The sequence below is a fragment of the Sarcophilus harrisii genome, chromosome 4 (genome assembly GCF_902635505.1).
Source record: "Sarcophilus harrisii chromosome 4, mSarHar1.11, whole genome shotgun sequence".
NCBI classification, from domain to species: domain Eukaryota; kingdom Metazoa; phylum Chordata; class Mammalia; order Dasyuromorphia; family Dasyuridae; genus Sarcophilus; species Sarcophilus harrisii.
Window position 1 is genome coordinate 305097905 of NC_045429.1, and position 26026 is coordinate 305123930.

Consider the following 26026-nt stretch of genomic DNA (forward strand, 5'->3'; position numbering starts at 1 on the left):
CCCATATATATTTAAGGGAGAGGGAAAAAAAAGAGAGAGAAGATAATAAATACTTTACTCTGCATTCTGAGTCCATCAGTTCTCTTTTGGTGGTATGTTTTGTGACAGTCCTTTACATAAAGGAGTTTCTTGTTGGAGTATGTAGCTTTCTACAGCTGGACTCACAACTCATTCTCCTAGTGTAGATAGAACTGTCAGTAGATTAAGTCCTTGTCAGTATCCAGTTTATGTCTAAGGGCCAGATAATAAATGGCATGGTAGTGTGCTAGGAAGAATCCCTTATATTAGTTCAGATACTGGGAATAATGTGTAAAATTGTGAGAGTCAATTCAATTAAGAGATTTAGATGTAGTTAGTGAGGAAGAGAGGAAAGGTAAAAAGAGGAAAAGGGGACCTGATGTATAACTCAGGCAAATACATAAGACATAGGATATAATTCATGTGAGGAAAGGGCTGCTTTTGGGAAGCACAGAGACAGTAGGAAAGGAGTGCTTTAGCATAAAGGTATATTCCTTTTTTTTTTTTTTTATGGTATATGAATGTTTTTTTTTTTTTTTTCTTTTTTTTTTTATTTAATAGCCTTTTATTTACAGGATATATACATGGGTAACTTTACAGCATTAACAATTGCCATACCTCTTGTTCCAATTTTTCACCTCTTACCCCCCACCCCTTCCCTAGATGGCAGGATGACCAGTAGATGTTAAATATATTAAAATATAAATTAGATACACAATAAGTATACCTGACCAAAATGTTATTTTGCTGTAGAAAAAGAATCAGACTCTGAAATATTGTACAATTAGCTTGTGAAGGAAATCAAAAATGCAGGTGTGCATAAATATAGGGATTGGGAATTCAATGTAATGGTTTTTAGTCATCTCCCGGAGTTCTTTTTCTGGGCATAGCTAGTTCAGTTCATTACTGCTCCATTAGAAATGATTTGGTTGATCTCGTTGCTGAGGATGGCCTGGTCCATCAGAACTGGTCATCATATAGTATTGTTGTTGAAGTATATAATGATCTCCTGGTCCTGCTCATTTCACTCAGCATCAGTTCGTGTAAGTCTCTCCAGGCCATAAAGGTATATTCCTAATGAAGGAGAGGATGTGCTCCAGAATGCTCTGAGAGTAGGATTCTTTGCCAGTACAAAAAGAGCTGCTAGAAACATTTTTGTACATATGGGTCCTTTTTCTTTGATCCTTTGTGATACATTCTTAGTTACCAGTATTGCTAGTTTAAAAAGTATGCACAAAAAAGCTTTTCGGGCATAGTTTCAAATTGCTTTCCAGAATAACTAAACTGGTGACATTTTAATATTCATTTGTTTTCATTTAATAAATTTTACTATTCTAAAACAAGTAATGTGGTTGTGCCAGTAACTATAGGGATCTTTGACTTGGAAATTTACTTAATGAAGTACTTAATAATGTCCTTTGGGGAGATGAAGGGAGATGGTTTCAGATTTCTGTAGTTCCAGGTTGTGGAATTTCTGGTACCTATAGATGAAGAAACCTTCAATACCAGTTACTGTTCTGCAGCCTATATAGTCTGAGAGCAGGACAATCATTTTTGCATTATGGAAACCTTGGGCAGATTGGTGAAGATTGTATACTCCTCAGAATAATGTTTCTAAATGTATCGAATAAAATACATAGGGTTACAAAGGAAAATTATTTAAATGCAGTTACCAAAATATTTTTTAAACCCTTAAGTTCATGGACTCCTGATTAAAAACTTCAGTGTTAAAGAGTTGCCTGGAATCCCAAGAAATTAAGAAACTCACTAATGTCACATAGCCAGCAATTATCAGTCAGGACATGAACTAGATATCCTTGACTTTAGGGCTACTTTTCTGTCTATTTCACCATACTATCCTGCTCTCATAGTAGGATAATACTTTTAGTTATTGCAGATTGAAAATCATCAAGCAGTTACTATTCTAATTTGCTGTTCATCTTAGGTATCTGAGTAGGGCTAGAGATTAAAAAAGAGAAACACAATGATACTGTCTGCTTATGTTCTCCTCCTTAGGCCTTTGGCACTCTGTGCATATTGATGACTTACGAAGACCCACCATTATGGTTTCTGATGTGACCATTTTACAAAATGTTTCAATCAGCCAACTGTTCAAGCCAGAGGATATAGAGTGTAAGTCACTTGCTAATATCTCAAGAAGAAGTTTGGGAATGTATTGATATACAAGAGGGGATATCAGGATGTAGCTCAGACCTGGGGAAATATTGGTGACAGATAGGATGCCCCTGAAATTGATTATTGGGAAACTTGCATTAGCAAGAATATGTCAAGTTCTATTTCATTTGATATCTACTTTGCTTTGGAAAACAGCAGAGCCTGTTAAAGAATTCACATTCATTCACATTTAAGGGATTGACACAATGTGGTTGTTAGCTAATTTGAATTATAACATGAAAAAAGTTTTAGCATATTCTCCATGATTGTTATCAATTTGTGAGTAAGAAGGAATGTCACTAGTATATTAGATTGAATGATGAACCCCTACCTGACCAGTTTTGTCATTAACAGAGTCAACACAATTTGGAGATTCCATTGAAGTCACTTCTCTACCAGGGCTTGAGGGTCTTTGCTTTCAGAGAAAAGAATTACTTGTCCTGTTCCTGTTGCTAGAACATGAGTTGTTTCCTTCTTTCCTTGTAGCCACATCACCCATAGCAATGGAGGTGGAGCCTGGGGCAGAAGCAAATGATGAGGATGTTGAAATGGAAACTGATACATCCTCTGGTGAAATGGAGACAGAAAACCCTGAGATGGAAAGAGAAAGCTCAGAAATAAGTAAAACTAAAGTAAGTTCAGGATCACTTGGTCTTCTTTTGTTCTGCTTATACCCACTTTTAGCTACATCTCATTAGAATTTACATTTTCCTCCTGAATTGGAATTTGTTAACATAATATTATATACTATCCTTTGTTGTGGCTCTTCCATATAGTTGTTTTAAAGTATGATGCAGATGGGCCCAAAGTATTGGGTTCTGTTCTCTTGTATATGCCAGTGATAATGGAAACTGAGGATAATATGGTTGCATCCAGCAAAAATAAAGTCATCATTATTATAATAATATCTTGTGATATGTTTCCTATCCAATGATCAGTAACATTATTTTTTAATGTTAAGAATGGCATTTAGAATCCCTGGGGGGAGGGCAGTTAGGTGCCACAGTAGATACAGCACCAACCTTGAAGTCAGGAGGACCCGAGTTTAAATCTGTCCTCAGACACTTAACACTTCCTAGATGTGTGATCCTGAGCTTAACCCCAATTGCCTCAGCAAAAAAAAAAAAAAAAAGCCCTAGGATCCTGAAGTGAAAGCACTCTTGTAACAATGATCAACAATATTTATTAAGCACTAGAGATTAAGTGAAGGCAAAAATTCCTTGCCCTCTAGGAACTCACATTTCTAATGGAAGAGAAAACATATAAGTAAGTGGTTTTCAAAGCTTGGTCAGGCAATTACCTTAGGATAAAACTATTCTCATGATACTGAAAATTTTAATTTCTAATATATTTCATTGGGAATAATTCACATTAACAAGCTTTTTGGGGTCCTCAATAATTTTAAGAGTGTGAAGAGGGATCCTGAGACCAAAAAATTTGAGAACCAATAATTCAAAATGAGGAACATAGAAGATATAGAGTAGATATTCTACTAATAGATAGAGACACTAGTAATAACTGTATAGAATATGAAAGACCTCCTACTGATGGTGGGATTTGGCTTGAGACTTGACAAAGCCAGAGCATTTAAGTGGCAGAATTGAGAAAGAGTATCAGGAGATAGGAAATGAAGTATTGTGTTTGAGGAAGACTGGTTGTGGTGTAATTGGATCATAAATTAGATTATATGGAAGGGTATGAGAAGACTTGAAAGGTAGGAAGGAAGTAGCTATCTTTTCCATGAAAATGACTTGACTTGTCTTGTTTCTTTGAATATAGGAACACACCCAGGCCCTGGATACTACCAGTCTTCTCAGAAGTTGTGTACAGAGTGCTATGGGAATGTTAAAAGACCAGAATGATGCTTTTAAGCGTGCTACAAGGAGAGTAGAAATTCTTCTCAGCCTGTTAACTGAAAATGATGATATGAAAGGTATGTGGGGATTGAGTGTGAGAATACTGAAATACTGAAATACTGAAATACTGAACTTCCCAAAATATATTGGGGTCTGAGATTGTGGGGTGAGATGTTTCAAAAGAATTTTCTAGGTTTAGATCTCCAAATCAAGAGGCAAAGATTTTATTAGGTTGTAATGGCATGCTAATTTTCGTAAGGGATTTCTTTTAGCTATTAAGAGGAAAGATGCCATAGAGAAGGGCAAGTTCCTAATGAATTAGCTATAACAAGGGGGTTATATATAATATATATAGCTGTAACGTAAGGTAGGCAAAATTAACTTGCTGCCATAGGGTGGGCTAAATTCCTAGAAAAGTTTACGGGGGTGGCAAACAACTCAGGGAGGTAGGTTCTATTGTTATCTGCATTTTAAAGCTTAGGAAACCGAAGACAGAGATCAGATAACTTGCCCAGAGTTACATAACTAGAAGTGTCGTAGGCCATTAGATCTTTCTGACTACAGAAACAGCACTCTATCTACTTTATGCTGTCTCCAAAATATGTGTGTGTATTTTTTGATGGTTTGCAAAATGCTTCACAAATATCATCTCATTTGAGCCTCACTAAAACCCTGGGAGATATGTGCTATTATCATTCTCATTTTACAAATGAGGAAATTGAGGCCAACAGAAGTTAAGTGGGATGTGCGGGGTTGGATTTGAACTCAGGTCTTCCTGAATCCACATGAGTGTTCTATCTACTATTCTACCACATTGTAGTAATGAGTTAACTAAATTGGTTCTCTACTCTTAGTCTTTTTAAGGAGTGAAAAATCTCAATAAATACAGTAGGGAAGCTATCAGAAATCACTTGTAACTTTGACTGAACCAAGTGCTAGGCACTCAAATTATTTGTTGAATGAATAATAAATTTTTGACACTAAAATGTAACATTTTTTTAAGCACTTTATTTACTGATGTTTACTGTGAATTGAATTTTAAAATTTTACATTTCAATTCAGAAGCATTTATTTTTCAAAAATGCTCAATTGAAAGGAAAAACAAGTAAGATAAATAGATACTTATATTATCTAAACAAGAACTCTTTAGAAGCTAGATCTTATAATCAATCCTTATGGCCCAAACTTAATAGAACCTATTTTTAGGTTCTAATGTTTTTTCTACTTGCAGGTGCTTTTTTACAGGTTTTCAAGACTCGTTTGTTCTCTCTTTTGAAGAAACAAGAAGAAAACTATTTCTACAATATGAAACAATGGGTGGTAAGAGAAGCTTCCAATCAAAATGCCCTCCAGGAGGCAGGAACATTCAGGTATGAGGGCTATAAAGGGGCTTTGCAAGAAAATGCAACAAATCAAAGGATATAGAGCTATAAGGGACCTTGAAGATCATCTATTCCCACCAAACTTATCCACAAACGAGGGTCTGAGGCCCAAGGAGATAAAGTGATTTGCCTGATTTCACATGGGCAACAGTTAGCAAAGTTGAGATTGCTCCACCTTCAGTATTCTTTCAACTAAACCACATAAGCTGTTCTTTATTTAGGCAGCTGGTGGTACTGTGAATGGAGTGCCAAAACTAGAGTCAGGGATACCTGAATTCATATGCAGCGTCACACAGTTACTAGCTGTTTATTAGATATCATTATTGTCATCATCATCATCATCAATCTTTTTTCTGTAGAGAGGCACATCTAGATGGTTACGTCCAACACCTCTGCAACTGTTTAATTATGAGTGTTTGATCTTTAAAAAACATCTTTAAAAGCACAAAGGTCAGAAACTCAAAGCTTTCAAACTTATTTTGCAGTCAGAATATCTTATGCCATTCTTTCCTTTAGAGCGTCTATTACCTCCATTTGTATCTCAAGAAAATAATCTGAATAGAAATAAAATGATTTTCCTAGGCCTCTTTTATGAAGTAAGAGTTGAATCCCAGACCCAAACCATGTGTCTTTTTCTCTATACTATTGTAGAATTTAGTCCTCTCCTCATTAATCACCATTTAGATGATCAATAGAAGAAAAATTATTTAAAGTAATTAAAAAATAAATCATAGATTTATAAATGTTATTTCTTTGATAAGTTTTTGTTTTTCTGCTGATGCTTAGTCTCAGTAGGCATACATATAGATGATGTTGCCATTTAATTTATAGTAGCTCATCTTTGTTTTTGACAGTATTAAAAGATATGTTATGAGGAAGATGTGGTTTTTCCTTCTGTCAGTCTCAAAAGGTTAAACAGTGTCCCATTTTTTGCCTCCCATTTTAATTCATTATGAATAAATTTACCTTCTGAATTTATCTTGACTAGGAAGTCTCTACTTCACTAAAATAGGCATACTATTTATAACAAGAAAAGGTTATAGTTCCTCTCTACTTATTCTCAATCAAGACTGCATGTGGAGTATTGGATGCAATGTTTTAAGGAAGCTAATGAATATCCAGATGAGCATAAATACTGATTATTAATACAAATTTGCCATAGGCCCTCAGTAAATGCTCTTAATTGAACCCTTTTCAAATCATGTTCACCATTATTTTTCATTATTCTTGGGGTCATAGGATTTAGATTTGGAAGGGATCTTTGAGACTTGTTAGTTTAATTTTTTTATTTTGACAGGAAACTTCTTAGCTCTCCTCCCTTCCTCCCAGTGCCTACATTTAAGAATGGTATTAAAAATTAGGAAATGTAAGTTTATATCCCAGGTCTGTGATTTAACTAGCTTAGAGACCTTAGAAGCAAGTTATTTAACCTCACTGATGCCTCAGTTTCCTTATATGTACAATAGGAAGGACTTATTCATAAAGTGGTATATAGATTAAGTGAGAGAACAAATTATAAAAGCACTTTAAAGAATAAAGTGTTCTGTCCTTGTAAAGTGGTTACAACATTATTTTAACATCATTTGGTCTTTAAAATTGGATTACCTCTGGGTGGATTTATTAGATTTTCATTTTCCCACTAGAATGTTGAGATGTATTGTGTGTAATCATTGTTACCCAGTGGTTCATGCAAAAATATATTCTGTTTTTCCATTATATCCTTTTCCATAAATTTGATCAAATCCTCCATAAATTTTTTCAACAATCTCTTATTAAATATTGATATCAGGCACTGGACTTGGACATTGGAGATATGAAGACAAAAGTCACTGCCCTTCAGGAGTTTACGTTTTGCTGGGATAAAACAACTTATAAACAAATAAATAAATAAAAAATATCTATAAAAATAAATGCAAAGTAATTTCAGTGGATGAGATGAGTACAAACCATCATGGAGGCTTGAACTCACAAATCATAGTTACATGCTCCTAGAAACCGTCATTTGTCCAAATAAAGAATTTGTTCTTTTGAAATACTAATTTTGCAATTAATTGTGAATTGAATTTTAAAATTTTACATTTCAGGTCAGAAGCATTTATTTTCTTAAAAATGCCCAATTGAAAGGAAAAACAAAATTCTCATGACATATGAGCATAGTCAAGCAAAATAAATTCCCACATTGTCAGCATTTAAAAATGTATGACTCACTCTGCATCTTGTCTTTTATTTCTTTGTTAGGATATAGATGTAGTTATCTAGAATCATGATTAGTGATTGCATTGTTCAAAGTTCTTAAGTTCTTTCAAAATTATTTCTCTTTACAATATTGTTACTATTGTAGAAAATGGTTTTCTGGTCTATTTTTTTTCCCAAGTTTTCCCAAGTTTCTCTTTCTCTTTTGTTGTTTCCTATGGCATAACTAATTGTGACTTATTGGATACTAAACTGAATTACATTCTAGTTTCATTCCTCATCTTTAAGAAACCCTTTTCCTCTGTGGAAGAATGCTGATCCTCATTTGAATTTCCATTCTCTCTTTTATATTATAGTAACTGGTTGAGTAATGGCCACAGAAAGTTTTAATGGCACTGCTGAGGGGTAGTTATGCCATTCCTTTCCCTAACCCCTTCACATTTATCTTTTTCTTTTTACTATAGGCATACATTGTGGAAACGGGTCCAGAATGCAGTGATACCTCTACTGGCAGCTGTGGTATCCTTTATTGATAGAGATTGTAATCTTGAGTTGTTAGTCTGCCCAACCTCTTCACCATGGGTGAAGGCTCTGTGGATGTTTATTTTCCAAGACCTTAAGTTTCTGAATATACCTCTTATGGTCAATAACACTAGGTAAGTTCTGGAATGCAGTGTTGTAACTGTGTAGTATAATGCAGAAAGCCATGAATTAGAGATATAGAAGACTTAGGTTTTATTCCTAGTTTTACCTTCAGTTAGTGTTGTGTTAGTTACCATGGCCTGACTCTTAAGGGGCCTCAATTTTCTTATTTGTATAATAAATGGGTTAAGCTAACGGATCATTAGTGGAGTATTCCACTTAAGTGTGATTTCAAACCCAATCTAAAATATTTATTTACTAATTATATATCTGAGAACAGGTCACTTCAACTCTGTCTATTTGCTTATCTCTAAAATAAAGGTAATATTTCATTACCTAACTCAGATTTGTGGGAAAGAAAACACTTTGAAGTATTTAGAGCACTATATGATAACTAATATTTTTACAATTCTTTTAAGGTTTATAGAACACTTCACATGTGTTACCTCATTTGAATCTCATTATCACCCGAAGAAAAATACTATTATTGTCTCCATTTTACACTTGAAGAATATTTGTAAACATTTGTAAACCAAGTGATGATGTTTTTATGTGCTTTACTTGGAAAAGTAGTTTGCTTTTGTTCTCTTCTCACCTTCCTCAGTGACTGACATAGAAAGGAATTTAGAACAGTGATGAAAGATACAAGAATCAAATTAATTTTTCTTGCATCTTTACATAGCACTTTTTACTGATTGTAATCCGTGTCTTCAATTGCTTTGTTATAGTTTGAAGGCAGAGATGGCACCCATCATGGTACAGAACTATATGAAATTATCAGAAAATGTTTCAAATGACTTCCCTTTTTCTTGGAGAATCAAGGACTATTTGGATGAGCTTTGGATGCAAGCTCAATATATCACAAATACTGAAGGTGAGGTCAAATAATCTTTGGCATAGACAAGTTAGACTTTTTCTTTAAGGAGAAGTTATGTCAGAGCGAAATTATGAAATTTATTTTAGAACTAAGCACTGTATTGTACCTAATAAGATTCTTACCTTTTTATCTCCACCCAAAATCTTTTAGAAAATCAGAACCTACTCTATAAGCTGGGTTTGATAAACTATGGCACATCAAATGGAGAATGTGGTTTGATTTTAGAGGCATAAGGAGTATAATTTTGTGGGGAGGCAGAAAAGTAAGAACATGTAGGATGTGATATGATACATCACATACAAACATTTTTTGCACATATGGGTCCTTTTCCCTTTTTTTTGATCTTTTTGGAATACAGATCCAGTGAAGACAATGCTGGATCAAAGGATATGCACAGTTTGATAGCTTTTTGGGCATTGGGCATAGTTTCAAGTTGCTCTCCATAATGGTTGGATCAGTTTACAACTCCACCAACAATGTATTAGTGTTTTCCCACATCTTCTCCCAACATTTATCATTATCTTTCTTGTCATCTTAGCCAATCTGAGAGATGTGAAGTCGTACCTTAGAGTTGTCTTAATTTGCATTTCTCTAATCAACAGTGTTTTAGAGCATTTTTTTTTATAACTAGAAATGGCTTTAATTTATTCATTTGAAAACTTTCTGTTCATATCCTTTGACTATTTATCAATAAGAGAATGGCTTTTATTCTTTTAAATTTGAGTCTATTTTAGAAATGAGGCTTTTATCAGAACCCTTAGATGTAAAAAATTTTCCTAGTTTTTTGCTTCCTTTCTAATCTTGGCTGCTGCTGATTTTGATTGTACAAAATCTTTTCAATTTAATATAATCAAAATTTTCCATTTTGCATTTCATAATATTCTCTTATTCTTCTTTGGCCATAAATTTCTGTCTTTTCCACATATCTGAGAGGGAGATTCCTTTGTTCTCTTAATTTGCTTATAGAATCACCTTTTATGTCTAAATTGTGAACCCTTTCAATCTTATTTTGGTATAGGGTATTAAGTGTTGGTCAATGTCTAGTTTCTCCCATATTATTTTCCAATTTCCAAAGTAGTTTTTGTCAAATAGTGAGTTCTTATCGCAAAAATTGGAGTCTTTGGATTTATCAAACATTAGATTACTAGAGTCATTAATTATTGTGTCTTGTGAACCTAAGCTATTCCATTGACCTACTATTCTATCTCTTAGCAAATACTAAATGGTTTTGATGACCACTGTTTCATAATATTGTTTTAGGTCTGATACAGCTAGGCCACCTTCCTTTGCATTTTTTTTTCCCATTAAATTCCCTTGAAATTCTTGACCTTTTCTTCTTCCAGATTGATTTTGTTATTATTTTCTCTAGCTTTATAAAGTAATTTCTTGGGAGTTTGATTGATATGGCACTGAATAAGTAGATTAATTTAGGTAGAATTGTCATTTTTGTTATATTAACAACCTACCTATGAACAGTTGATATTCTTCCAGTTGTGTAGATCTAACTTTATTTGCATGAAGAATTTTATAATTGTGTTCATGAAATTCTAGTTTGTCTTGGCAGATAGACTCTCAAATATTTTATATTGTCTACACTTATTTTAAATGTTTCTTTTTTATATCATCACATTAAAGTCAACTTATAACTACTCCCTCTACGTATAGCCCCAACAGAGATACAGTTCTCAAGAATTATACATACCAATGTCCCATGTATGGATATAAACATTTTAACCTGTAAAAAATCATAATTTTTTTTTCTTTCTTTTGGTTCTCTTGAGTTCTGTATTTGAAGATCAAATTTTCTGTTCATATCTGGTCTTTTCATAAAAAATTATTGAAACCCCCTGTTTACATTGAATTTCCATCTCTTTTCCCTTAAAGATAATGCTTAGTTTTGGTGAGTACTTGATTCTTGACTGCAGTCCTAGCTTCTTTGCCCTTTGGAATATCATATTCCAGGCCCTTCTATCCTTAAAATAAAAGGTTGCTTAAAAGAAAGCTGCTAGGTTCTGGATAATTCTGATTGTGACTTTTTGATATTTGAATTGTTTCTTTCTAGCTGCTTGCAGTATTTTCTCCTTGATGTGATAATGCTGCTATTTAGCTACAACATTCCTTGGAGTTTTCATTTTGGAGTCTCTTTCAAAGGGTGAAGGGTGATCAGTGGATTCTTTCAATGACTCTTTTACCTTCTGGTTCTAGAATATCGGCAGTTCTCCTTGATGATTTCTTGAAAGACGTTCTTCAGGCTCTTTTTTTTTTTTTTTTTGTGATGATTTTCAGGTAGTCCAACAATTCTTAGATTGGTTTTCCTGGATCTATTTTCTAGGTCAGTTGTTTTTTCAATGAGGTATTTTACATTTTCTTCATTTTTTTTTGGTTTTGTTTGACTGCTTCTTGATGTCTTATTGAGTAATTCACTTCCATTTGTCCAGTTCTAATTTTTAGTGAATTATTTTCTTCAGTTAAATTTTTCACCTCTTTCCACATTTGGCCTATTGTACTTGTAAAGGAGTTATTTTGTTCATTGAATTTTTTTTTTTTTTTATTACCATTTCACCAATTCTAGTTTTTAAGGAGTTGTTTTCTTTTTCCATTTCGCCAAATTTGTGTTTTAAAAAGTTCTTTTCTTCAGTATGCTTTTTTAAAATTTTCACTAAATGTATTTTTAAAGTTTTCTCTTTGTTGTTTCTTTGTTTTCTTTAGTAACTTTCTGTTTCCTTTTCCAAACTCTCTTGTAAAGCTCTCATTTTCTTTCCCCATTTTTCATCTAACTCTCTTTTAAGATCCTTTTTGAATTCTTTTAAGAGAGCCTTTTGAGTTAGAGACTAATTCATATCTCCCTTGAGGCTTCATCTGGAGGCATTTTGCCTTTAGTGTCATCAGGGTTTGGGTTCTGTTCTTCACTATCTCCATAATAGCTATCTCTGGTCAGAGCTCTTTTTGCTTTTTTGCTCATATTTAAAGGTTGAGGTTTGCTCTTAGGGCATATAGGAGATTATCCTGATCTTCTTCTAGAGGGTGACAGGGACTTTACACTGTGCTGGGACTGGTGTTGCTATAGGTTTCTCCCATGATGAGTAGACCTTGCAAAGTCCTGCTGGATATGCTGAGGTTCAGGGGCTCACTGTTTGCCTTCTGTAGCTATCCAGCTGTGTTGCATGTCTCACAGCTAGTCTGATAATCCAGTGGCCTTCTGAACCAATAGCCAATGTCATTGTATCTTAGCTAAAAGCCTCCCACTAGATTCCCCATTCGGGGCTTTCCACTCTGGCCCTCCCTGCTTCCACATCTGTGCTGGGCTGCTTCCTCCTCTGCCCAATTGAGACAAACCTTTCCTGAAATCCTTCCAAGATATCTTCTGCTGGAAATTTGTTACACTCCAAATATTTGTGGATTCTTTTTCTCTAAAATCTATTCAGAGGCTAATCTAGTATAAAATCTATTTTTTTCCCAAGGCAAAAAAAGTATTAACATCAAAATTTGACCAGAGCTCTGTTGCTCCCTCCATTATATATTATTTTTTCAGCTTTTTTTCCACTCTATCACTTTATACAGTTCCTTCAATGGTTCTCTGAAGTCTTCATATTGATTTTTGTTATAGTTCCAATAATAATCCTGTTACATTAAAATATCCTATTTTGTTCACTTACTGCCCAATTGATGGACCCATGTTTGCTTTCAATCTTTTTACTACCATAAATGATGCTATCATAAACATTTTGTATGTTTGGATTATTTCCTTAATGAACCTATCTATTCTTTTAAAAATTTTTGCTGGGGTTAGCTAGCTGTCGCAGTGGATAGAACCTGAAGTCAGGAGAACCTAAGTTCAAATCTGACCTCAGATACTTAATTATTAGCTATGTAATCTTGGACAATTCATTTAACCCCAGTTACTTTGAGGGGTGAAGAGGATTTGTTAATATCTTCTGTTTTTATATTATTTTCATTTCCCAGAGAGTAAAACTATTCAGCAAAGAATAAAAAAAAGAGGAGAAAAAAAAAACAGCAAAGAAAATTTTTTTTGACTTGATGTTCAGTGTATCACATTTTATAAGGAATGGCAAGAGATAGCTTCTTCTAGCTCTTTTTTGTTATTGTTTTATCATAATTTTATAGTGTTCAATTTTATTTGTTTTGTTATTCTTTCTATTTACAGTATTATAATTTATCATTTTTCTGGTTTTGTTAATTTTATTTTACATTGTTTCATATAAATACTTCTCTAAATTTATTACATTCATCTTTTCATTTACATTTATATGTAAATATATATCTATTTATATAAATTAACATTGTATTCCATTTATGTATTACAACACTCTTAGCAGTTCCCTTGTTATCATTTACTTTTTTTTTTTCCAGTTTTTGCCTCTCACAAAAATTACTATTATAAATATTTTGATGTCTGTGTGATCTTTCTGAAGTGCTGATTTGATCATGTTATCCCCCTATTCAGGAAACTCCAATAGATCCTTGTCTCTTCTAGGATCAAATATAAAATCTCTAGCTCTTCGAAATATGTTCCTTTCCTGTCTTTTTAGTCCTCTTAAATCTTATACCACTTGCTCTAACTCCTCCATATTCTATGCTTCATTTGTCTCTCATTCCAAACTCTGAGCCTTTTCACTGGTCCCTTATTCTCTCTATGTGTTCCTTCATTATTTCTGCCTCTGGCTTATGCAGTGCCTCTTCCTCATGTCCTTAAAGTCATAACTAAAATCTCACATTCTAAAGAAGCCTTTCTTGATCCCTCTTAATCTTACTGCCTTCCCTATTATTCCAAGTCTTATCTTGTATAAAGCTTGCTTTTTACTTAGTTGTTTGCATATTGTCTCTCTCACAAGAGTCTATGAACTTCTCAAGGGCAGGGACTCTTTTACCTTTCTTTGTAACTCATTGCCCGATATGTAGCAGCCTGATTTTTTAATGTTTATAGACTGAATAATATTAGTGAAGTTAAATGTCTTGATAATATGAGATTTATAAATCACCTCTTCATTCAGAATTTCTCTTTGGGTTTCAATCTTTCAGGATTGTCAGAAAAGTTTGTAGACATCTTCCAACAGACCAACCTGGGCAAGTTTCTAGCCAGTTTCAATAAGGAAGCACAACAAATGTTCCTTCATTCCTACTTGAAAGACTTCCTCCTCTTGACCATGAGTGTGTCTACCTGGGATGAATTGCAGGTTCGTATGAATAAAAGGCCTCTGTGTAAAGCTTGTGAAATACTGCTTAGTGAAAGACCCGATATACTTTGCCAGAGATTCTTAAAAATGGTTCTATTTTTTCTACAAAACAAAATGCAGTTACAAAAATGTTATTGGAGTATCAGAATAAAACTAAATGTTAATCATTGGCAACTTCCTACAGAGAGAATTTTTATTGCATGAAACTTGAAAGAACATCAACAGATGCTCTGGTTTCTTCCTAAACTTTTCCTCTTAAACTTCTAGTTTTTGCAGATAGCCCTGTGGTCCTGTATTGGACAACTCAAAGCAGAATCGGAGTATTCGGAGGAAGAACTCTCCTTACCTTGGGTGCATCTCGCTTATCAGCATTTCAGGAACCGAATTCAGAACTTTGCTAGGATTTTGGCCATTCATCCCAGTGTTCTGGAGACCCTACAGCAGGCAAAGAATAATCATGACTTGGCTGGATCTGAAATGGTATATGGCTTTTTGGGGATCTGAGTCTTTGTTAATAATAGCTTGCACTTATAGAGCACTTCAATGTCTATAAAGCATTTTTCATCCTCTCATTTGATTCTCACAACAGCCTTGCAAAGTAGAAATTATTGTGGTATCATCTCCATTTTACAGATGAGGAAACTGAGACATTGGGAGGTTGTAATTTTCCTCTAGTCAAACATTTGGAAGTCTGATTCAAACCCAGGCCTTTTCTAACTTCCAGTTTCTTTCTTTTTTTTTTTTTTTTTTTTTTAAAATTTAATAGCCTTTTATTTACAGGATATATACATGGGTAACTTTACAGCATTAACAATTGCCAAACCTCTTGTTCCAATTTTTCACCTCTTACCGATGGCAGGATGGCCAGTAGATGTTAAATATATTAAAATATAAATTAGATACACAATAAGTATACCTGACCAAAACGTTATTTTGCTGTAGAAAAAGAATCAGACTCTGAAATATTGTACAATTAGCTTGTGAAGGAAATCAAAAATGCAGGTGTGCATAAATATAGGGATTGGGAATTCAATGTAATGGTTTTTAGTCATCTCCCAGAGTTCTTTTTCTGGGCATAGCTAGTTCAGTTCATTACTGCTCCATTAGAAATGATTTGGTTGATCTCGTTGCTGAGGATGGCCTGATCCATCAGAACTGGTCATCATATTCTAACTTCCAGTTTCATCCATCTTTTAGTGGCAGCACACTGCTGCTTATTAAATCTGTTTACCATAGGCTTGTTGGTCACCTTTAATTATGCTATGGTATTTCACAGTTAATTCTTAAGAGGTATAGTAAAAGCGAATGGAATAGTAAAATAGTGAATGGAAATGTCTAAGCAGATTATTGAATATTTTCACAGGACAGTGGGCATTATAGATTACATCTTATTGATGTCATATTTGAACCAGATGAATTTTCATAACACTTAAGAATATGGTAATTTTCCTTTTTACTGAGTAAATAGGGGCAAAGCTGCTAAACATTTTTGTGGGTTGGCCCTTGTTTTTCCAGGTTTTAGATGTGTATGCTGCACTGGCTTGTGCTGAAATGCTAAAAAAAGATGTTTTGAAGCCTAGCCCTCAAATTTGGTTACAAATGGTGAAGAATCTTCACATGCCTTTTGAATTCCTCTGTACAGAAAGCTATATGCAAAGCTGTGGGACCATGTGCAGAACTGTACTTACAGAAATCAAGTGAGTCCTATGAAGATTAATTTTGGTTGCAAATTTTTCTTTGCTTACTAACTGTTGAGTAGCCTACTATTGTCTGGCACCATGTTAGGTATTGTGGGTAACAGAAGGAAGCATTAGACATCGTCCTTTCCTTAAAAGAGCTGAAATACAAGAAATTACTTTATGGAGCTAGAAAAAAGTAATTACAAAATTCATCTGGAAGAACAAAAAGTTCAAGAATTTCCAGAAAATTAATGAAAAATGCAAAGGAAGATGACCTAGCAGTATTGAATCTAAAGCTGTATTATAAAGTGACAGTCTTCAGAATTAAGAAATAAGAGGGTTGGATCAGTGAAATTTGTTAACTTCACAAGACACAGTAGTCAATGACTATAGTAATCTAGTGTTTGATAAACCCAAAGAATCCAGCTTCTAGAATAAGAACTCACTATATGACAAAAATTTCTGAGAAAACTGGAAAACAGCATGGCAGAAAACAGGCATTGACTAACATCTCACATCCTATACTAAGTTAAAGACAAAATGGTTCATGATTTAGACTTATAAGCAAAAAGGTTTTGCACAAACAAAATCTATGCAGCCAATATTAGAAGGGAAATAGATAAAGGTCTCATTTCTGAAATACATAGAGGATTGATTCTAATTTATAAGAATACAAGCCATTTCCCAATTGAGAAATGAACAAAGGATACAAATAAACAATTTTCAGATGAAAAAATTGAAGCAACAGTACCAGGTCTGTATCCTGCAGAGAAAATAAAAGAGGGAAATGAACCCACATGTATAAAAATGTTTGAGGCAGCCCTTTTTGTAATGACAAAAAAACCTAGAAACTTAAAGACATTTTTGTGTTGCTCTTTTCAGAGCTAGTTCTGAGAGTCTGCACATTTTTAGTGCTTCCAAGATGTAATCCTGGAAAAGGTGTGGTTACATTATTCCTAAGTCTGGGTCTTTACTCAGGAAGGGTCCTCTGCAGCCATAAGCACTAATGCTTCTCTCTTTTTTTTTTTAATACTGTGACCAAGAACCCTTTTCTTTTTTTATTTTTTATTTAATAGCCTTTTATTTACAGGATATATGCATGGGTAACTTTACAGCATTAACAATTGCCAAACCTCTTGTTCCAATTTTTCACCTCTTACCCCCACCCCTCCCTAGATGGCAGGATGACCAGTAGATGTTAAATATATTAAAATATAAATTAGATACACAATAAGTATACATGACCAAAATGTTATTTTGCTGTACAAAAAGAATCAGACTCTGAAATATTGTACAATTAGCTTGTGAAGGAAATCAAAAATGCAGGTGTGCATAAATATAGGGACTGGGAATTCAATGTAATGGTTTTTAGTCATCTCCCAGAGTTCTTTTTCTGGGCATAGCTGGTTCAGTTCATTACTGCTCTATTAGAAATGATTTGGTTGATCTCGTTGCTGAGCATGGCCTGGTCCATCAGAACTGGTCATCATATAGTATTGTTGTTGAAGTATATAATGATCTCCTGGTCCTGCTCATTCAAGAACCCTTTTCTAAAGGGATCCGTCTGCCTTGGAACTGTGATCCAGAATTGCATGTGAGCAACAGAGTTGTCAGTCAGCATCTTCTAGGTTCGGTGTTATCAAAGGGTCCACTGTAATATCTTTCTGACCAGTTGTCTGCTTCCTTTACCATCTCTGGACTGAGTTTTTGGAAGTTGCTGCTGAGGCTTCTTTTGTCTTGTATGTGGGCTCTGGACAAGCTTCATCCCCATGTTATAGGGCATTCCTGACTAACCTCTTAAGTTTTTTTAGGCCAGAAAAAATGTCTCACCCTGACTTTTAATTAGCTCTGCAGCTCCAAAATGTGATTTCAGATATTATTTTAAAGTTGTTTGAAGGGGAATGTTGGGAAAATTCAATTGGATGACTGCCCCATATGTACCATTTTGGCTCTACCCTGCAATAGATGTTTGTAATATACAGTTTATAAATGTGCATTCTTTTTTTTTTTAATAGTCTTTTAAAAATAGCCTTTCATTTTCAAAATATATGCAAAGATAGTTTTCAACATTTTCCCTTGCAAAACTTTGTGTTCCAAATTTTTCTTCCCTCCCCCTTCCCCTAGACAATATAAGTTAAATATATGCAATTCTTCTAAACATATTTCCACGTTTATCATGATGCACAAGAAAAATTAAATCAAAAAGGGGGGAAAATGAGAGAAACAAAAGCAAGCAAATAATAATAGGAAAGGTGAAAATATTTTGTTGTTATCCACATTCAATCCCCACAGTCCTCTTTCTGGATACAGATGGTTCTCTCCATCAAAGTCTATTGGAATTGGCCTGAATCAACCTCATTTTTGAAAAGAGCCAAGTCTTTCACAGTTGATTATCATACAATCTTATTGTTTCCGTGTCCAATGTTGTCTTTGTTCTATTCGCTTAGCATCAGTAAATCATCCTGCTAATTATTTCTTATAAAACAATAATATTCCATAACATTCATACACTATAGCTTATTCAGCCATTCTCCAGCTGGTGGATATCCACTCAGTTTCCATTTCCTTGCCACTACAAAAAGGGCTGCTCCAAACATTTTTGTACATGTGAGTCCCTTTCCCTTTTTTATGATCTCTTTAGGATTCAGACATAGTAGAGACACTGCTGGATCAAAGATTATGCACAGTTTGATAGCCCTCTGGGCATACTTCTAAATTGCTCTCCAGAATGGTTGAATTAGTTCACAACTCCACTAACAAGGTGTCAAGGTATTTGTGTCCCAATTTTCCCACATTCTCTCCAACATTATTATCTATTGCTGTCATCTTAGCCATTCTAAGAACTACGAAGTGGCATCTCAGAGTTGTCTTAATTTGCATTTCTCTGATCAATAATAACTTAAAGCATTTTTTCATATGACTATTAATGGTTTTAATTTCTTCATCTGAAAATTGTCTGTTCATATCTTTTGACCATAAACTTGGATTCTTTTAATCTGCTCTTTTTAAAGTAGCACATATATATTCCAGGCAAGATTTCCTTGTTTTTTGAAAGTTTTATGAAATAAAAAAAAATAACTAGTAGATAATAGAGTCATTTTGAAGGTAGTTTAGCCGTTGCATTTACTATTGCTCTTCTCCAAAAATATATTCACTATGACTTGAATACCTGTTCCCTTTTCCCCTTACCTTTATCATTGACAGTCTTTTTGCAAGAGTTGCTAGGACAGTATAATTGCTGTAGCTCTATTAACAGGATCCAATGGAATCAAATCTTTTCCATGGCGCTCTTTGTGGAACATGTGCTATTGGAGACCAAAGCTCGACTTCCTGAGTTACAGAATTTAGTGATAGAGTATGTTTCTTTATTGGGCAAGGTGAGTATTTTACCTTATTTCAAGCTTGATCTTTAGTTGCAAATTTTTATTTACACAAAAGGTTTCTCCTTTTTCTAATTTGACAAAGAATGCAGCTATCACTTTGAGAATGGGTTTATGCATCATAAGTATGGAAATACCATGTGCAAAGAACATCAGATATCCCAATACAGCTATCTTGTAGATTGTGTAAAGTATAAAAAGAAGTAAATTGTAAGCAGTAAAAGTGTAAAAAAACAAAAGGTAGAAAGCCATCTATGTGTTTATGAAGATCTTTAAATACCAATCAATCAGAGGGCTTCTGTTGACTCTAGAAATAATAGAAAACAACTAGAGTTTATTTTATCAGAAGTATACATAGTCAGACTTGTGCTTAGGAAAGTCACTTTGGCATTCAAGAAAAAGGTGGCTTGTAATAGGGAGATGATTTGCAGCAGGGAAACCGATTAGAAGCTTATTGTAAAAAACTAGTTAGGAAGTGATGATAGTTTGTTCAAGGGTGGAGTCTATTGAGTCTACTCACATAAGAAGTATATATAGGAAAAAGAAATACAGACTCACACACATATAAATAAGTGGGAAGTTGTGAAGTTAAAAATGATAAAATTTGAAAATAGATTTAATTACATACGGTGAGTATGAATGAGGAATCAAGGATAATATTGCCAAAGTACTAAGTAATGAGTGACTGGGAGAACAGTAGTACCTTCAGAAGTAATAGGAAAGTTGGAAAGATGAGACAGTCTAGGGCAAGAGAAAATGAGTTTTTGGACGTGTTGAATTTGAGTTCCCTATAGAACATTCAGTTTGAGAATGTCCAAAAGATAATGATTAATATAAATCTGGAGTTCAGGAGAGAAATTAAGGCTGAATATAAGGATTTGGGAATCATCTGCATAGAGATGATAGTTTAACCTATGGGATGTAATGAGATTACTAAGTGAAGTATTATAAGAGGGATAAGAGTACCTTGGGTAATACCCACAGTTAATGATCGTGAGCTTGATGAAGTTCCATCAAAGGATACTGAAATGGAAATGTCGTCTAGGTAGGAATAGAACTAGAAATGAGCAGTTTTAGAAAAACTGAAAGAGAAGAGAGTATTTAAAAGGAGTAAATGATTTGGCAATTTCAAAAACTAAGATGAGAAGGGATAAGAATTATAAAAAGGCCATTTGATGTTATCATTAAGAGATCATCCGTAATTTTGGGAGCAGATTGGAAGTCAGATTGAAGAAGATTTAGAAGAGCATGATCCTGAGGAAAGATAAAGGAGGCATCTAGTGTAGATAGGTTTCTCTAGGAGTTTAGCTATGAAGGGGAAAAGAGAGATAGAACTATAGGGAGTGTTACAATAAGGTGAGAATATTTTATGGGTGGGGAGAAATGGGTGTCTTTGAAGCCAGCACGGAAGTACTTAGAGAGATAAAGAAGGTGAGAGATTGAGCCACGATCCAGTGGAATAGTTTTCTGGAGATGACTCAGGAAAGATCAGTGTCACATATAAGAGGATTCTCTTTTGTCAAGAAGAGAACACCTCTTCATTTGAGATTTGAGGGAAAAGAGAATGGGAGAAGATGTCTGAGGATAGGCGGAAAGGAGGAGGGAAGCAGAGGGAACTCTTAGAGAATGTCCCCAATTTTTTTGTGACATGTGAAGTGAAATTCTCAGCAGAGATATGGTAGAAGAAGGGAGGAGGGGAGGATACCAAACTTAGTTTGCAGAGGGATGAAAAAGGTTTGCAACATACAGTAGTGGATCAATTAGAGAGGTGTAAAAGAATTGTTTTTAATATAGTGAGGGTCCTGTTGAGATGAGCTTACCTAAATTTGTAGTAGAATCAGCACAATTTTGTGATCCCCCCTCCTCCCCCCCCCCCTTCCCGATCTCCATGCAGTGACATCTAAACAGGAGCAAAGAAGGAAGAATAGGAAGATTAGTAATCCAAGATTGTAGTTTGATAAAGTGTGGTCCAAAAGCAGGACAAGATAACAAGGGATTTGATTGTAGAGGATCACGTAGAGTTGATTCACAAAGGGTATTGATAGGCAAAAATGGAGCGTGCAGTCAGTGTTAATGAGCTAGAAAAGAACTGAGTGTTGGAGAGCTCAGAACTCAAATAGCCTTGGCCCCACCTCCCTCAAATCTTGAGATCAATCATAGTTCTCCAAACCTTTCATGGAGATAGATGAGAGCTCTATCTCCTAGGTCTATGATATTAGTCAAGCAGGTTGGCAATTCAAGTTAGTCATTTTATGGTGTTTTTCAGATTGGTATAATTAGTCACATAGCTAGGTAAAAGTAGTAGTTTATCCTGTGCCTTAAATATCAAGAGTTTTGGGAGATGTTAGTGTTTATACCAAAAATGTCATCTGTCTACAAAAAGAAGGATGTTGGAAATTAAGAAAACAACTTGTTATAAGGCAGGAGAAATCTTACACTTGACGGAATCACAGAATATCAAAATAGAGGACTCTGGGATCATGTAGTCCAGTGCATATATGACTAAGAATTCCCTCAAAAACATTGCCAACTCTGCTCTTCTAATTTTTCTGGATCTAAGTGGAACAAATCTAATTCATTTTCCACATGACAGCCCTTTGAATATTTGGGCAGTTTTGTAATGCATTCTCTTTTACTGTGGTCACAATCTTTTTCACCATTCTGCTTCCCTCCTTGTTAATTGTGTTAAATGTTTATTCATGCCCTTCCCCAAATACATTTCCTTAAACAGAACATAGTTTTCCAAATTTATCTGACTAGAGAAAAATGCAGCAGAATTTTTTTTTTTTTAAATTTAATAGCCTTTTATTTACAGGATATATACATGGGTAACTTTACAGCATTAACAATTGCCAAACCTCTTGTTCCAATTTTTTACCTCTTACCCCCCCCCACCCCCTCCCCTAAATGGCAGGATGACCAGTAGATGTTAAATATATTAAAATATAACTTAGATACACAATAAGTATACATGACCAAAACATTATTTTGCTGTACAAAAAGAATCAGACTCTGAATTATTGTACAATTAGCTTGTGAAGGAAATCAAAAATGCAGGTGTGCATAAATATAGGGATTGGGAATTCAATGTAATGGTTTTTAGTCATCTCCCAGAGTTCTTTTTCTGGGCATAGCTAGTTCAGTTCATTACTGCTCCATTAGAAATGATTTGGTTGATCTCGTTGCTGAGGATGGCCTGATCCATCAGAACTGGTCATCATCTAGTATTGTTGTTGACGTATATAATGATCTCCTGGTCCTGCTCATTTCACTCAGCATCAGTTCGTGTAAGTCTCTCCAGGCCTTTCTGAAATCATCCTGTTGGTCATTTCTTACAGAACAGTAATATTCCATAATTTTCATATACCACAATTTATTCAGCCATTCTCCAACTGATGGACATCCATTCAGTTTCCAGTTTCTAGCCACTACAAAAAGGGCTAAATGCAGCAGAATTTATTTTATTCTGCATACTGTACCTTCTCATTGCACCATAGAAAACCATGAACTTTTTTGGCTTTCTTCTCATATTCTTGACTCATTGAGCTAGCAGGCCATTAAAACTTTCAAATATTCTTTGCAGAAACTATTCTATGGTTTCACCTCCATCTGAACATCATAAATTTGAGAAGAATACAGATTTAGGGACAAAAGCTTTATCCTTTCAGGCACAGGCACAGATATGAATCCTATTCAAGCACAAGATTTTTTGTTTACCAAGCAGTTGATTAGACCAATGGAGTCACAGCATCATCATTTTACCTTTCATAATACAAACAATCATAACTTTGAACTCTCCAGCCTTAAAGCTATGGTTTTAGTTTTATTTGTTGATTTGTAAAGACATATCTGTCCTCCATTGTTTATGAGCCCTCATTTTGCTACATTTCTCCTTTTCAGTGTCTTCAAGATAATTCTGATATCAAATCCCACCGACCTTTTGCTGCAGTGATGGCTGTTCTTTGTGAGTGCAAGGATCGAGCGAGCCAGATATGTATCAAGTAAGATCTTATGTTTCAGAATATGAGAGAAACTTGGGGGGATTTTTTAAAAACATATGTGATAACCAGCTTAATCTGTAAAACTGATTGTTCTTTTCGGATTCTAGATATGGCCTACAGCCTTGTCCAGTTTGCTTAGGAGACCCAAAGGAACCTGTATGCCTGCCTTGTGACCATGTATACTGCCATAAGTGCATTAAAACTTGGCTTATTCCTGGACAAATGAAATGCCCCTTTTGTGTCACGGACTTGCCAGACACATTCTCCATTGCTGTTTCCCAGGAGCACAGGTATCACATATGTTATTCTTATTATAAAGTATTCTCTTGGACAAATAATATTAATTTTCTTTCCCTTTCTTTCTACCCCATTTCTATTCCCCCTAGGGAGCTTGAATCCCAGCATTTGCTTATTATAATCCCTCACCAGAATTAATGAACATTCCCTCTTCTCTGAGGAGAGCAGGCCACATGTTTTTTTTCCTACATTTCCAGATCCTTTATTTTCAGAGGACAGCCATTTCAACATCTTAAAAGGATTCCAGAAGCATTAAAATCAATAAAACCAAACCCTAAAGTTACAAGTAAAGTTAAGGTTGTGATGGGAAAGACAAAATCTAATAGGCTGGCATTCTTAATTTGAAATCAAGATATGCAAGTATCCTGTTTGTTACAAGGCCTCTGAATGGAACTAAATCCTATGCAGTTATACCCTCCTTTAGTCAGTGGTCCTGTTTTGCCAACAGCTATTTTTTTTACATCTCTTCTGAGGCCTATTTGTGGTGGTTTTCTGGAGGCAGCCTTAGTTTCAGTTAAAATAAATAATTACTCCAAAATCGCAGCCAGCTGGTAAAAATGCAAATGTTTATTTCTCCTTCCAAATTAGCCCGGTTAGTTGAGGCCTATCTCTCTGCCTGGCTCCAAGAGATCTTGCAGCTTTGTCCTTGGCTTCTGCCTCTGCTTACTTCAGCCTCCAGCCAGCACCAAGTTGTAAGATGCAATGGGTCTCTCTTGCCTCGAAGATAGGGCTTGTAGGCTTTCTTCCAGAGTCCCGGTCTCCGACCCCAGTCGATGTTCACAAGAAAACTCTCCAAGAAACTCCCTCAAGTAACTAACTCAAGTCAGTCCCACAAGAAGAACTACGCTCAAGCTCCAAGAGCTCCCTATATATGTGATCTCCCAAAGGTTAACTCTGCCTTCTGGAGGGAGAGGAATTCTGGGTTATCTCCCAGAGTGCTCTCTGGCCCTAAGGGAGGTGTGAATTGGGACTAAGCCCTACTAAGCCCTGCATTCTCTCAAACGTGTGAACTCCATTGAGTACTTAGATACTTATGAGCTCTCTAAAGGTGTGAACACAAGCATTGTTTCTGTCAGTTCCACTTCGTATCTCCTTTCAAGTTCTGGCCCAAAATATGTCTTTCTAAATCAAATCAACTCCAATGGCTTAACAGTTTGTAAAGATTCCAACACCTATTTAAGAGTAAATTATAAGAATAACTTTGGCATAACAGTTATCTTGGCCAGTACATTTATGAAGTCCCAGGAACAAATCTCTTGTGGCCAGGTCAAGCAATTGAACTGTACCAGTTCTTATACTTAAGCTTTTAGGAAAGAAAAGAGCAACAGTAGTTCTTCCAACATCTAGTTATAAGTCATAAAATGTATGCTCCCTTGTGTTTGTGAAGCATCACCTTAAAACATATAGAAAGTGGTTCTATCTTTTAAAAACAAATAAAAATCAATTCAGTTCCCAGATAAGTAACACTGCTCAGTACATGTATTTGGATGGCTTTTACAAGAATACTAATCTTGAGGTAGGGAGCTAGGCAAAAATCCTAGCTTTAATTCTTCCTAGCTGTGTGACATGGGGCCTGTCTTTACACTTCGCTGAACCTCAGTCTCTTCATCTAAAGCTTGGAATAATTGTATTTGTACTAACCGCCTCAGAGCATTGTTAGAAGGTAAATGTTTTCTAAATCTTCTATATAAATGTAAGTTATATTATTTCTAAAGCTTTATTTCTACTGTGGAGGAATTTATTTGTTCTTTCTTCTTTTTCTAGAGATGCTATTGCAAAACATATACAGTTTCGCCACATGTGCAACAGTTTTTTCATAGACCTTGTTTCCACCATGTGTTTCAAAGACAACATTCCACCAGACAAGGAAGTTATTGAAGAACTGCTCTCTCTACTCTTTGTTCACAAAAAGCTCTTAAAAGATGACCTACTAAGTAAGTTGTATCCAGTTAAGTTTTAGTATCATAAAGGATACTGCACTTAACCTTTCTATATTTGGAAACTGACATGCTTTTTCCATCTTAGTTTCAGGACATTCTGAATACACAAAGTCACTCTCACCATTTGATGATGTTGTAGATAAAACTCCAGTCATCCGTTCAGTGGTACTAAAACTGCTCTTGAAGTACAGGTAAGAATAGCTGAAAGTCATTTCTGGTTGTCTACATGACATTCTTTCTGATTTTTCATACATAAAGCACTTCTAAAAAGGAAAACTTTTTTTGAAAAAGGGAAGATTTTTTTCAGTTAACATCTCTTGCATACATATATTACATGTATTTTATTACATATCCACATGGGGAAGATTATATAGTGAAAACACATCACATG

At 34.8% G+C, this 26026-nt stretch overlaps 1 protein-coding gene across 1 annotated transcript in view; it reads left to right on the forward strand.

The window, feature by feature from the left end:
- RNF213 (ring finger protein 213) overlaps positions 1 to 26026 on the forward strand; it is a 174073-nt gene that overhangs the window by 115124 nt on the left and 32923 nt on the right. The window contains 14 exon segments of the mRNA XM_031965590.1: positions 2035 to 2151; positions 2680 to 2825; positions 3973 to 4126; positions 5281 to 5419; positions 8089 to 8280; positions 8995 to 9140; positions 14184 to 14338; positions 14606 to 14818; positions 15854 to 16035; positions 19274 to 19394; positions 23298 to 23398; positions 23506 to 23688; positions 25460 to 25629; positions 25721 to 25826. Of these exon segments, the coding sequence (XP_031821450.1) occupies positions 2035 to 2151; positions 2680 to 2825; positions 3973 to 4126; positions 5281 to 5419; positions 8089 to 8280; positions 8995 to 9140; positions 14184 to 14338; positions 14606 to 14818; positions 15854 to 16035; positions 19274 to 19394; positions 23298 to 23398; positions 23506 to 23688; positions 25460 to 25629; positions 25721 to 25826 (2125 nt within the window).